This window comes from Sus scrofa, chromosome 1, assembly GCF_000003025.6.
Source record: "Sus scrofa isolate TJ Tabasco breed Duroc chromosome 1, Sscrofa11.1, whole genome shotgun sequence".
NCBI classification, from domain to species: Eukaryota; Metazoa; Chordata; class Mammalia; order Artiodactyla; family Suidae; genus Sus; species Sus scrofa.
The window spans coordinates 111,369,695-111,384,779 of record NC_010443.5 but is presented as its reverse complement, the minus strand read 5'-3'; the positions used below and the strand labels follow the sequence as shown (position 1 = coordinate 111,384,779).

Sequence of the window (15,085 nt, the reverse complement as noted above, 5' to 3'; positions counted from 1 at the left end):
ATGGAGGTTCCCAGGCTAGGGGCAGAATCGGAGCTGTAGTTGCCAGTCTACACCACAGTCACAGCAATGCGGGATCCAAGCCTCCTCTTTGACCTACACCACAGCTCACAGCAACGCCGGATTCTTAACACATTGAGCAAAGTCAGGGATCGAACCCACAAGCTCATGGTTCCTAGCAGGATTTGTTAACTACTGAGCCGCGATGGGAACTCCAAGGCATTTATTTCTTCAATGCTTCCCAGCTGACTGTGAAGACGGTGATTTGTGGGAACCTCTGAAGGGTTGGAGGATGCTACTGCCCATCTGAGCGCTGACAGGCAAGGATGAGGTTTCACAGGTATGCCGTGGACCCTCAGCATTGGCAACACCCGAAACACCTTTTAAATACTTGCCTTTGCAGGCTGTCAGGACCAGATGGATAGCCTCAGGGTCCCCCCTAGGGGAAGGACCAAGGAATCTGCCTTTGCAAGTCTCTGGGTTATGGCTTGCTCTCAAAAGTTTCAGAGTCACTGCTTAGGCAGGATTTGCAAGCTACCCTATGGCTTATTTGGAAGGAAATCATGTTCACACGTACACATAAGGATTAACTTTATCCAATTACATTAACGTTTCATGGCGTGTTTCAAAATCTCCTTTGTTTTAAATGCCACGGAGCTCACAGCAACTACAAACATATAAGCTCAACAGTCTTCCAGCAGCCTTCTTTGGTCAAGCGTGGCTGCCGGTTTCTCAGTGCATTTCTTTCTTTTTTTTTTTTTTTTTGTCTCTTGTTGTTGTTGCTATCTCTTGGGCCGCTTCCGCGGCATATGGAGGTTCCCAGGCTAGGGGTCGAATCGGAGCTGTAGCCACCGGCCTACGCCAGAGCCACAGCAACGTGGGATCCGAGCCGCGTCTGCAACCTACACCACAGCTCACGGCAACGCCGGATCGTTAACCCACTGAGCAAGGGCAGGGACCGAACCCGCAACCTCATGGCTCCTAGTCGGATTCGTTAACCACTGCGCCACGACGGGAACTCGTCAGTGCATTTCTTTAAACACTGATTCATGGCTTAAGAGACACGCCAGGGAGGAAGGTGTCTTTGTTCATTATAAAAGCCCACGGTGGCATGTAAATAACCTGGCACACAGTAGGCTCTTCACGAGTATTCACTGAAACAGATTTATTTAGTTATTTATACTCAGGGTTCTGCAGAAGATTTGACATGAGATAAATAAAAAGAAGAAGAAAAAAAAAACAGTGACTGAAAAATGAAAATAACATTCTGTGAAAAAGAGAATATTTCTCATGTGGTGAAAGAATCACACTTCTGGGTGGCGCAGTCTGAGAAACGGTTTGCTTCCATAACTGATCTGAAACTTAACCACAAGTCTTCGCTTCTGAACCACGACCTTCTATCTGTGATGAAAAGGTTTCAACAGCAGGCTTTCCCGGCTTCTTAAAAAAATTCCCTTCCTTCGTTTGCATGTAAAGATGCAATTTCATCTTTCTGGTAGGAACGAGCAAGCACTGTCATCCTTTAAAATCCTGGTGATAATCAATCATGATGATCACCCTGGTTATTCTAGCTCCGCTCGGAAGCCTTGAAAAGAAGTAGTGCAAAATTCATGTAAACTTACATTCTCATTTATCCCCATAGGATCAGTGCCAAATGATATTTAAGGAAGTAGGAGGACCAACACTGACTTCTTTGATTCCAATACTGAAATTGGATTGTTTCATAATTGTTTCACACTTCCTATATCACCTAAATCTAAGCACACAACTCACTGTATTATCTGTTTATCCTAAAAGTTACTTGAATGTTTATCTCTACTTCATGCAGTGTTTGTTAAAAGTTCTATTGAAGTATAGTTAATTAAAAGGTTTTGATAATTTCTGCTGTACAACAAAGTGGCCCAGTCATACATATACACTTACCCATTCTCTCTGAGATTCTTTTCTCACAAAGATTATCACAGAATACTGGGTAGAGTTCTCTGTGCTATATACAGTAGGTCCCTGTTGGCCAACCATTCCATACACCTCAGTGCATCTTCATGCACTGTTTTAAAGCACAATGTTCTAAAAAACCTGTGTAACATATACTCAATTTCTTTGGCAAATTGCATGTACTTAAGTGAATAAAGTGCTCTAACCCTATGTCTTCAGAAACTAAGGTGGAGGGGTGGTATCACAGTTTTGCATTTATTTGAAAATTGGTTTATTGCCAAAAAGAGCCATAATAGTTCACTTTTTTCTACAAATTTACTTTTTTGAAAAAAAAATCTTTAGGTTTAAAAAAGATAAAATGAATGAGGCTCTCTTTAAAAAAACAACAACACTAAAGGTAGAAGAATAGAATTGAGGTTGAAACTTAGAAGAAGGAGAAGGAGGAGGAGGAGGAAGAGAAGAAGAAGAAGAAGAAGAAGAAGAAGAAGAAGAAGAAGAAGAAGAAGAAGAAGAAGAAGAAGAATTATTACCACAAAAGTCATAATAACTCTTTACTCACAAACAAAATCTCACTTGAGTACTTAAATTTAATTTTAATTTAATATGGGGCCAAGAAGAATTTTATAAGTCAGCTGTAATCTACCCTTAAGTTAAAAACATTTCCCTTACTTCTTTCCAAGCAAACTTTTAAAATTCATTATCTCCTCCACAGATACGTTCCTAATAACCACGCAAAACATAAATTACACTTTTGAGTCTGATGCAGAATGCCCCATAGCAATCGAGAAAATAACTTCAACCTTTGACCTTCTCCACTAGCCTGATGGGAAATTCATTGGCACCATTACCGCTGTTAGCGTTCCAAGAATAAGTAACCACTAGAGGGCAGTCTTATCTCAGCTCTGACACACTACTTTGGGGAAAAATACCTCATAAATGCTTTCAGTGTTCCCTTAATTATTTTTCAATATCTTTGATTTTCTTAGGTATTTAATAATGAACTTCAGCTCATCCAAGAGCATTCCTAAGTTGCTCAAAAGTCCACTTTCACAAATTACAGTGGTCTCACAAAGGCTGGCCATGACATGGCCTAAAGATACAGCCTAGTTTACGTATCTTTAAGAAATTTAAACAAAACTTAAAATCTTTACACTTTACTACCTGGTGGGTTAAGTACTGAGTCAAGCATACCACAACTAGGAGTCAGGTTCCACTTTTGGTACAAAAAATTCAAGAGGTTCTAGACAAAATGAAATGTGCTTGAGAAAGAAACTGACTGTGGTTATGGGAAGGCAGATTATGAACAGAACAGAGTGGAAAGGACAGCAAAGACTGAGGGGTGTGTGTGTGTGTGTGTGTGTGTGTTTCATACTTAGTCTTCAAATAACTGACAATATTTCATATGAGAGATGGATTAAATATGTCATACACAGCCCCAACAGAAAGGAGAATCAAGAGATTAAAAGTACGAAAGAGAAATTTATGCTTAAGAATTTTCTTATACAACATGGAAAAAGCTTCCTTTGGCGATAGTGAGCTCCCCATCAGAGGAAGTGTTCAAGCATAACCAGACAAACATTTGGCAGGAATGCTGTGGAGAGGCACTAAATGTCAATAGGGCATGCATCTGAGTAACATTTTAGGTTTCTTCTCTCTCTCGGAGATGATGCTTATTTGCTTTCAGGCAAAGACAACTCGATCCAGTTGCCAGAGAAAGAAACCCCAATCAAGTGAGAAATGAGCTTTTGCAGATCTATCTACTTGGAAACTTTGACCGGTTGTGTGATTTTCTAAAAGAAAACAGATTTCTCAAGAATACATCCACAATCATGCCCTTTGGCTGTCATGGAAACAACCAGGATGGCACTCACAAGCCCAGGATTCTTGGGCTTTTTACACCGTAAAGGGATATTCAATTTAGAAGATGCATTTGTGAATGCTCCCTTCGCCTAAAGATAAGTGGAACATATAGATAAATCTCCAGCTCAATTTTATCATAATGGAGATAGGTTACAGAGGTTAGCTGCAATTCATGGGATTCTATATTCTTTCGGAAAGAAATGCTTTCCTAAAGAACCCAGATCCTCTTACAACAAGCAGCCTTAATGAAAATTGTGGATAAAGAGAGCTAATGGTAAGCAAATAAGAATAACCCCATTTGTACCAAATTGATTTTATTAAATAGTAATTTGAAGATATTAGGCTCAGCAAAGCATTACATAATTGAATCTATTTCTTTTCCTTATAAATGCCAGAGTTATAATTTCTACTAACTAGAGACAATGGGGAGGAAGCTGAAGACAGTAGAAATTAGGGCTCTAGTCCTCGCCTCACTGCCTATCAGCTGGAAGAACTTCGCCACAACACATAACTTCTGTGAGCCTCAGTTTCTTCAACTTAAAACACTAACAGTGTCAATGGCTTTCCAGGAAGGATTAAATAAGACAAGACTGTTTGTAAAGCAAAAAACAAATACAGCTAACATCATCCGTCTATTTATTTAGGAAATGCCTGGCAAACTTCAGAGGCAATGAAATCAAAAGCAAAAAAGTGAAGTCGCCGGCAAACCTAGGGAATAGGTTTGACCTTACTTTTCATACAAAGATTGTGAAGCCATCATATTATGTCCTTATAATATGATGAGGGCTGACAAACGTCACTTAAAAAAAGAAAATCCAGAAACAAAAGACTTCAACTGCTTTCTTGAATTTTGCCCGTTGGCTAATATATGCTATTATCTGTCTATTTAGATCTCTTATCTCTGGATACAGCACTTTGACAGTGTACAGAAAAACCATGTTCCGTCATGTCACAGACAATACTGACAGATACAAAAAACTCTTGACTGCAAACCTCTTGGTCCAAGACTCACAGGCTAGCGTGAAAAAAGGAGGTCTCCTCAGTGGATGGGCGAGAGAGAACTAGTAAATAATTCTTCAAAAGGCCAAAGGTGGTCTTAGAGATAAAATCAAATGTGAATTCACACCTGTGTTGTCACTGGTGGACCTCTCCAAATTATTATATTTTAGAAGCTGAGAAACATAAATACAGAGTAGGTGCTAACTCTGGGCATCTAATTATGGTTTTTATACTTAATAAATATGAAATAGACAGGTTAAAACAGCTTTGATTTCTTATTAATAAACACCGTGAATATTTAGAATCCGTGCATAAAACATTTCTATGTTTCATAGATTTGTTCGACTCCTGGGACTCTCTTGATTACTAAAATAATTTAAGAGAATTTTAAGAAAATTCGACTACTCTACTTCTGCAGATCTAGCTATCTATCTATGTACCTATCCACCCATCAGGAACTTTTTCTCCCAGTAAATGTTCATTTGTAAATATTATTTTCCTAGGTGCTACAGAGAAAATTACCAAATGGCTGGGTGCTATTGTAGGTGCTTTGTAATTATCTGCTTGCTGATCTCATCCATTTTATTGTGATTCACTTGGCTTGGAGGGAAAAGTAGTAGAAAAAGGAGTCTAGTGAGAACCATTAATATATTTACTAATGTATCTACTAGATATTAAAAAACTCTAAGTTTTAAATCACATATACATTTAAATGTTATGTATTTATTTATTATATATGTATATAATATATATTCAATCAGTATATTTAATATATTTAGAGGACCGAGTTTATTTAGAAATTGTATTATAACTGAGCGGCATTAAATAAATGTTATGGTATTCAATTCAAATCGAGGGCAAAGTGGTTTACTTGAGTATGATATTGCTTTGCATTTCAAATGATGTGATCGAAATATATAAAATCAAGAGGCCGCTCATGAAGATGATGCTTCTAAAATATTGTCTAATTCATAGAGGGTCTGAGGACCCCCTCCCACTGTGGACAGTAGATTCAGAGATCCTCTTTGTCTTTAAAAGAACTGACCTCTCCTTGCCTGATAAGTACTCTGCTTGCTGGAACAGCCATTTGGGTTTTCCTTTTTGACGATCCAGTCATCACCCTCTCCCAATTCTACCCATCTAAGGTAACAAAAATGGAACAAAAATCCCAGCTAAGGGATACCACTGACAGAGTGCTTCAAATGAGAGGAGGGGTAAAAGTCAAATTTCATTTGGTAAAGAGAAATGCCACATGTTCAAAACTATAAAATCACATCTGTTAGAGCTGGAAATACATCTAATCACCCCCACACACAGTATTTTCAAAGTGGCACTGTGCCTTGTTACTTGCAGGTGAATTGTGCTGGGGGAAGAATCTATTCCAGGACAGACATTCCCCTTAAGCCTCCCTTCACTCTCTTAACTCCATTTACAGGAACACAGGCTGAGCACTCTTGAAGCAAAGCGGTGTATAATCTACCGAAACTGATGAAGCGCTCGCATTTCCTTTCAGCACTGGCTGCTGCCTGACATTTGGCCAAAGCACTTTTATGATGAGCAGAACAAGTGCTCCCCTGATTATAAATGTTATCGCTGGCTCTCTCCCTTTGCCCAAGAAGCCATCCAAATGGTATTGGAATTCTGTTGTTAATTAAACAAAAACAAAACTGCAGGATGAGACTAGATTTGCTCAGATGAAGATTTATTACTTCTAAGCGTGAACCCACTTTTAAGCCTAAACTTATTTGACAACTAACACAGAGGAAGGATTTTCTTCTTTGGTGAGTTCAAAAGGCCTGATTTAATGATGTTTAAAAAACATAAGTAAATCTGCCAACAAAGAGAACGTTTCTCTTTTATGGTGGCTTGTTCTCTCCTCCCCCGGCCACATGCATACACATACCAAAAAGCTATATTGTAAAGTGTTTCTGTTTTGTATGAAAAAATCTAATAATACAAACTCTCATACACATGGAACCAATTTTACTATTAAAACTGAGAGGCAGAAGGGAAGTATTTAATATGATTCAGGGCCAGTTTCTCCCCCTGCCCCCTTAAATCTGAAATGGAAACATTTACAGCATTCCTCATTTTCCCATAAACTATGTCTTCAGTTTTAATACACACCAAAGCAAGATAATCCCATTAAGACACAGGATGTTATGATATTGGGAATGAAATATTCTAATTGTCTAGATGCATTCTATCTCTCGTTCTTTCTCGCTGGCAGCTGAGCTTATAGAAAAACTGTATTGCCAGTACTACCGAACTACTTTTCTCAAAGCACAATACTATGAATCTATTACCTTCCGGCAGCCAGAGGTCACTCCAAGACAAATGTGTGGACTTGAGCTTGGGGGGGGTGGGGTGGGGGGATATGGTGGTGTGAGTCCCATGATTATATCACTAAGGGATAGCATTGAACTTCACTTTGTACTAGAACTACAAAAGCAAAAGCCTATGTACTTAGAAGCATCAAAATTAAGTTAAAATCTTAAAACGCACTTTCCTTATTGATTGTTGGGTGGTTGCAATTCGTTGGGGAAATAGTGAATTCCCCAATCGACACCAATTATACTAAATAAAAATAGATAAGGACTAGCACTGACACCACTCCAAATCTACTTCACACCTGAAAGAAAAAAAAAATGGAAGAGAATGTCTTAACTACAAAGGCTGAGTCGTTTTCCTCTTACAGGATTAACGAACCGCGGCAAAGAGCATAAAAGTTTTTTTTGAGGGGGAGGGGAGGAGCATATATTTGTACATTAGAAGTCCGTAGGGAAATCTTAAAATCATTTTGGAAAGGAAAAAAAATGTTCAGTACTTAAGAACGTGGATCACAGGGAGGTCTCCTCCCCTTTATCGGCTGCAGATTCTAAAAACGATTAAATTCCATTTCCCACAAGCCACAGGGGAAAAGACAAAAATTTGATGTGGGCACGTCGTATAGAAAGATTTGATCTCAAGCAGCTCATCTTAGCGTCCAGTATGTTTCTGCCTGTTAATAATTAATAAAAGAGATGCCACCCAATCTCTAGTGAAGAATGGCAAAGCTCGGTGATCCGAAAGTAAACCCAGCGCAAATACCGAACTGGTGTCCTTCATCCAGGATTGCAACAAAACCTCTGCCGAGCAAACGTTTAACGAGCACCCCGCGCCCGCACGGATGGGCAGAAACCGCAGGACAGTTCAGGTCCGCAAAAATGCTGCGCTTAATGGGAGCCCTGTCCATCGCAAACAGATGGGGCTCTAAATTCCCACTCCCAGGGGCCGGGTCTGCGAAGCCGCTCGGGCAGATTAACTACCCGGAGGAACCTGCTGGCGCACAAACGGGCGGCGGGATGAGTTTCTCCCGGGCTGTTTGCGTGTCTCGGCTTCTCCGGGCCGCGCAGGCGACTTCCTGCACACCTCCAAACTTTGGCTTTCCTATTAGAAACTTCCCTGACTTGCCATGGTTTCTTTCCTCCTCACCTGGGAGGACCTGAAGCCGGGCCTCTTTCCAACCAGTCCCCCCTGCTATCCTGCCACCAGCCTGGCTAAGGACTTCTGATAAGGGCAGAAGGCCGGGCGAGGAGGCTTGGCCGGGACTAGTCCGCGCCCGCCTGCCCTCGCCGCGGTCTAACCGCCACCACTGCCCGAGAATCCTGTGGGCAGAGAAGTTGCCTCCCCACATCCATCCGCAACCCAAAGTATCAAGTATGGGTGCGCTGCGGCGGCGGGCGGCCACCGAGGGAGTCTTGGCACGCTCCAGAAACCCGTCTCGCTCGGCCCGGGCCCGGGCGCTTTCGGAAGTGGCCGGGGCGGCACGCAACGCGGACCCGCCGCACTTCCCCCGCCGGCGGCCGCACGGGCGCTCGGAGCCGCTGGGCCGCTGAGGGGGGAGGGCGCGAGGCCCGGGGCGCTGACCAGTCCCCAGGGATGACACCGCGCCCGCCTGCGCGCACGCTCGGCCCGGAAGGGCCGAGGCGCCTTCTACGTAGGCCGGAGCGGTCCGGGCTGCGGGCCCTGGGGACTGGTCGCGGGCGTCCCTGGCTTCCTCCGAGCTTCTCAGACCCTCCCTTCCCTGCCAGAAGCGCGATGACTCCCGGCAAACTTTCTTCCGGGAGCCTCGCCGGGTGCCAGGCTAACCCGGGCGACTGACAGGAGCCGGAGAGAGCAGAAGAAGGGAGTCCAGACCCTGCACCTTTGCCCCCTACTTGAGGCAGGCAGATTCCGCAGCTGGGCTCAGGGGGCGCCGCTGCGGGGGCCCCAGAAGCCCTGGCGGGGCTCCGGCGCCCAGCCCCGGGCAGTACGTGCGCTTGGGCAGGCGCGCCCACCCCTCCCCCTGCGCGCCCGCCTCCCCGCCCCCCGGAGCAGTCAGCCCACCCGGCCCCAGCGGGGCGCCCAGGCTCACCTTTCATCGCTGCGATCACAAAATACATCATTTAAGCCGCGGTGCGGAGAGCGCAGGGAGAGCCGATGGTCCGACCCCGGAGCCCCCTCTGCCGCCGCCGCGCCGCCGCCGCCCGAGCCACAGCAGCAGCTGCCGCAGCTGCCCGCCCGCCGAGAGCCATCCCGAGCCATAAGAGGCTCCATGTGACCGGCTGACATCACGGCCGCCGCTCTGTTTACACCGCGCCCCTCCGCTTCCTCCCCGGGCGGGAGGCGGGCGGCGGGTGCCGGGAGGCGGGCGCGCCCCAGCGCCGCGCCCCGCCCCCGCGGGCAGGTGAGCGGCTGCGGCTCCTGGGCGCACCCTGGCAGACGCTGCCCTCCCACGCCCCCGGCCCGCGCCTGGGCACCACTCACCCTCACAGCCTTCTTTTCGCCTCCCTGGGCACCCGTGGCCGCCCGGGCGCCTTCAGCGCGCATCGCCCCGCAGGTCGCACGTCTACTTTCTCCCCCGACCTTTTGGGCAAGAAGGGAGCGACCCGACGCTACTTTCCCGCTCTCTTCCCGGACCCCCAACCCCTCCTGGGGGTGATAAACACGCCAACTCTTGCGGAAAAGAAGGGGTTTGTTCGGTGGCGGGGGGGGGGGCGGCGCTGTAGTGACCCTCACTTTCCATTTTTCGTATAGCCTGTCTCTGTTCCTAACTTAGAGCCCCATCCAGGGTCGTAGAGAATGAAACTTGGGACAGTCCCGGGAGGGGAGTAAGTGCCTCCTCTGTCTTTCCTGAGAGCCTCGGCCTGGGAAAGGGGAACTCCTCCCACCCAGATGTTGGTATTCCTCACCAACCAACACCTAAGGTCCTGGTTTACACCTCTTCCTTCCCCCAGAACCACTGATACCTGGAGGGAAAATAGAAAACTCTGTGTGAATCACCTAAATGAACTCCAGTCACCGGTCAATTCAGTCCACTAACTTCCTAAGCTCTTCCATATGTATCATTCTCTTCAAGAACCCATCTACAAATGGAAAAGATTCTCGTCTTCACGCCTTAAAAATGAGATGTTGTGGTACTTTGAATAGGAAACAAACAACCTCTAATGGTCAACTTTGTGCATTTCAACTGGCACTAAGATTTAATTCCTTCTAACTTTGACGTTTAATCCTCTTTACTGGCCCTATGGAAACTTAAATCATGGTATTATCAGATGAATCTCTTTACTATGAATTTCAGATGCTACATACTCAGAATATGCGTTTTTAAAAATGTCATCAGCCTTGTCTACCAGTATTGAGCAGAGCAGAAAAAATGATCAAAAGCCAAGTTTGCTACGTACACACAATTCCTTGGGTTCCTTCACACAATTTCAATTCTGCTTCCTTTTCTGATGGTCTGTGTTTCCATTTACAACTTAAAATATTAGATAGTTACTAGTTGTTGCATTCATAGTAAGTTAAACAAGGAAAGTCCTAATATTTTTTCCCCATATTACTGATTTGTCCTTTCCTCTGAGTTGGGCCGTAATGTAAAACACATGCAGACAAACAGCGCTGGAAAAACTAGGATCCATTCACTCCCACCCCTCCACTCCCCATTCAAGGCGAAATTTACAAGCTCTTTAATTTAGAAGATCAAAAAAAAATCATTGTACCTTAAATCAAGCTGTAACTTTATAAAAGTTTGATTTCAGCAAAAGTCATCCTAACAGTTTTTTTTTTTTAGGTTTTTTTTTTCCAAATAAAACCACAAAAAGAAGAAATCATAAAAGTGTGAAGCCAAGACCTACCCATGTTAACTCTGCTGTCCAGCCATAGCGAAGTGGACAAAGGTTTCAAACAAACAAACTATACCCACTATGATGTTTACAATTATGAAATTAAATCACACCACGTTCCTATGATGCAACTGCATCTTTCAGTGAGGTAACGCCCTCAGTGACACTGACACTATCCTTCATATGTGGTTTGTGATTGCCTCTGTCTTAATGACTTTTACGAGGAAGGGTAAGGCCAAGCTGTCCTGTTGATAAGTCCTGGGTACAATTTTCTTTCCTTTGTACCATTAAAAGATGGAAAAATATTAGTCTGAATGCTCATAGGCATGTTCTTCCATGCTTAACTGCAAATGAATCCAGTTATAGAACTCTGAAAATTCAGTGGTGCTTTAAAACAGCATCCTGCTTTAGAAAAGAACACTTTGAAAATGACCAAATCCATTAGCTCCAGCCTGCCTGTCAAACATCTGACTCCAAGGTAAATAGTCTTACATTACTAGTAATCAGTATTTCTTTCCAGACCATTTCAAATGAAATCGGTAATCGGGAATGACATATACCATGACATGTGCTCCTGCAATTACAAGGGGTAGAATCATTCATCCTATAGATATGTCCCCAGCAGAAATATAATTTCATAATACTTATTTGAAATATTTACACATTTGTTCAACAGACATTTCCAGGATAATGTAATATTGACCTTGCCCTTTAGAAATGTATTTCATTCTCACCCTACAATTAATGAGCAACAGAATTTTAGATATTGTCTTAACCTTCCTGTATGGCTAGATGTTATTTGTAATACATGCCTCTATTAAATGTATTTTTTAATTTTTAACCCCGCTTTTAACCCAGGGTATATTATCGTTCTTAATATTAGCACAAAGCTCTTGTGAAACTTTGAAAGTGAAAATAAGTTTTTTTTTTTAAAAAACCTTCTGAAATACAATTTTTCTACAGAAGTAAATCAGTCAGCAATGAAAGGATCCATATTTCCCTTTGATACTACCAAAAAAGAGCCATAAAAGATGCAAATTTCAGAGCAAACTTTTACCAGTACCAGCTATATATTAAAATGCAGGAATAATTATTTGGATTCCATTAAACACACGCTCGTGGAGTACCTACTATGGGGGAAAACCAGCATTAATCAATACTCTTTCCATTTGAAAAAATTTTCACCAAATGTTCTGAAAAAAATATAAAAAGTATTTTGCTTACATGAAGATAATTAAACAGGATGGGGATTCTTTACAATGAATGGGATTATATCATACATGAATTCTCAACGCAAATGTTTCTGTTGACTAATCTCAGAAAAAGAAGGCATCATGCATACTTAAAACACATGCAATTCAACTTGGAGTCCTCTAGAGTCCTGTCCCACTGCATTATCCCTTATGAACTGGGTTTCGCATTGGACCTGTCACTTAGCAAGGAAGCAGAGGGACATTACTGATGTTAGTTTGTTCCAAAATGCCTATGAGAAAAACCTGCTGGATTTCTGTAGGTAAATCAGTAAGTTGGTGCCAGGCTTCCCATTTTCAGAGGTTACATAAAGAGATGATTTCAGAGATGATACTTGGAGTTTCCACTGTGGCCCACAGGACCAGCAGAGTCTTGGGAGCACTGGGACATAGGCTTTATCTCCAGCCAGCACAGTGGGTTAAGAATCCAGCATTGCTGCGGCTGTGGCTTAGGTCACCAGTGCAGCTTGGATCTGATCCCTGGCCAGGGAACTCCATATGCCACAGGGCAGCCAAATAATAATGATAATAATAATAATAATAATAATAATAATAATAATAATAATAACAACAACAACAAAATTTTAAAAAGAGATGATACTTTATGAAAGTATATTTTGTGTTCTACCCAATAGAATCTGATCTCATGGTTTACCACAACTAATCCCCCATGGAGCACTATGGGGGAGAATGGCAAAAGGATGGGCTGACAAAGTCATCCAGAATCCACCAGTGGCTCCTGGTACAAAGATGCTTTCAAAGTTGCCTGATGCATGTGAGAGAGAACGTTTTGGCTCTGAGGTTCTGTCTTGTCCAGGCCGTGATTCTCTCTCTCCAGTGTGTGGCAGCTTGCTAATTCAATTAACTTCTTTCTAGCTGAATAAGAAAGGGATCAGTGAAAGGTTAATATGGTCCTAGGCAGCTTGATTCAGCTGAATCCTTAGCCTTCATGGCATCGTCATCTGTAGGAGTTGGGCCATTTGGGCTGACATTAAGTCAGGAGACCCAGTCTGCTCCAGACCAAACAAGATCAGATCTAGAGAGTGCTAAGCAAGACTACTTGAGAAGTTACAGAGGAGGCACAAACTCATCTACAGCAGATCACAATCTTGCTTAATTTTGAGTCTGGAAGGAGCCAGCATCTCATAGAGAAAATTAAATAGAATAATACTGGTAAGACCTGGACAGCAAGGTGATGGAGGGATCCTCCTATTTATGAGTATTAAGGGGGAGGTGATGAAAATATTGCTATAACCTGTCTGTTTTATTCATGATCTAAAGCAATGTAGATGCCAGATTGGAATGCATATATATGTATGGATATATACCCACAAAATACAGGGAAACAAATGGTATTTGGATGGCAAGAGACATCTTCAGTTTTATGCACACTCATATACATACATAGACACTCACCTTTTCATCCACATTTACTGAATACTTCTTATGTGCCTGGCTCTATGCCAGAGAATCAAACAAGAACAAGACAGGAGATCTGATCTTGAGAAGCTCCCTAACCTGATACAGAAGTCAGTTCCCCGAGTCAGTCTGAACTTTCCTAAAGAAAGGTGGTGTTGGGCTGCCCATTGAAAAGACATCTGCACAATGCTTCACTGCTTCCACTTGAGAGATGGCTGCAAATCATGAATGTGGCTGTTAGTATAATGGGATGTTGGAGAAGAAAGATCTGGCTGAATTGAGACAATGGTGAAGGGATTCTGAGATTTCTGGAACCATCTATTTCACACATCTATTAGGAAATTCAAGAACTGGCATACGTTTTGTAACCACCACAATGAGGGAAAGGGTAAAGGTTCAGACCAGAGCAACCTCCACACAACAGGTAGGTGGCAGGTGCCTCACTACACACATACCTGCCAAGGAGGCAGGGAAGGAGAGACACATCAGTGGCCAGAGGGAGTGCCATCCACGGTGTTCCCATGAGATGTCCTCACCCAGTTCTTACAGCTGGCAGTGGAATAGGCCATTCAGGAAATATTTTTTTTTTAAGGAATATGAGTAATAGAGGTGAACTCAGTACCTGGAGCCCTGGGTTCAAATTTCACACTAGCTTTCTGTGTCCCCTTGGACAAGTCACTTCCCTTCTCAGGTCCCTGATCTGTAAAATGAAGGAATGGGAACAGACGTCAAAGGGCTCCTGCAAGTCAAACATCCCATGAGTACTTTCAAGATCATGTCCCATCCCCTTCTCTCAGAAAAACCTTCTCAGAAGCACCGTCCATCCCTTTCTCTCTGCTGCACATGGCCATGTCATTCTCCAAGGAGCCTTGCTTGTTTCTGAAGTCCAAGCAATAGTACCAGGAGCTCCGGCATTCAACAAAACTGAGCTCAGACCCAACCTTCATCCCACTTACTAGCTGAGTGATCTTGAGCAAACCTGTGTTTCCTCATACGTGAAATAAGGATAACAGAGCCTTGTAGGGACACTGGGAAAATTAAATGAAACAATTTAAAGAAAGGACATGGAGTGATTATGTCTTAGAGGGTTTACCAGTGGAAACACCATCACCACTTCCATATTGTTTTACGCATGGACCCTGTGCCTGACAAAGGTTATTGACCTTAATAAATAAGTGTTGAAATGATTATCACTATGCACTTTTGATAAGCTTTCTACAATTTTTAAATGTGTGTGTGTTTATAATATTTTTTGTGTACCTGCTATGCACTGGGAATACAAAGGTGAAGAAAAATTAAATTACCCCTTGGCCTAAGGGGCTTCTTTTTTATGTCTTATTATTTCTATAACATTGCAAGCTTTTAAATGTCTTATTTCCTAGAAGAATGCAAGTTCCCATCCAATGAACAATGATAAACATCTTTTGTGCAATACATTGTGCGGGGAGGCGGACAGGAAAGGAAAGAGATTAAGATGTCAGA

At 43.0% G+C, this 15,085-nt stretch overlaps 1 protein-coding gene across 3 annotated transcripts in view; it reads right to left on the bottom strand.

The window, feature by feature from the left end:
• Positions 1-15,085, bottom strand: part of RORA (RAR related orphan receptor A) — a 763,804-nt gene that overhangs the window by 98,028 nt on the left and 650,691 nt on the right. Inside the window, exon 1 of one of the 3 annotated variants that reach the window (XM_001928154.7) lies at positions 9,188-9,400. The exons of the other annotated variants lie outside the window; for them this stretch is intronic. Within the exon in view, the coding sequence (XP_001928189.3) occupies positions 9,188-9,218 (31 nt within the window). The 5' untranslated portion in view covers positions 9,219-9,400. Of the gene's footprint in view, positions 1-9,187; positions 9,401-15,085 lie in introns of those variants that run through there. 3 annotated transcript variants of the gene reach the window in all.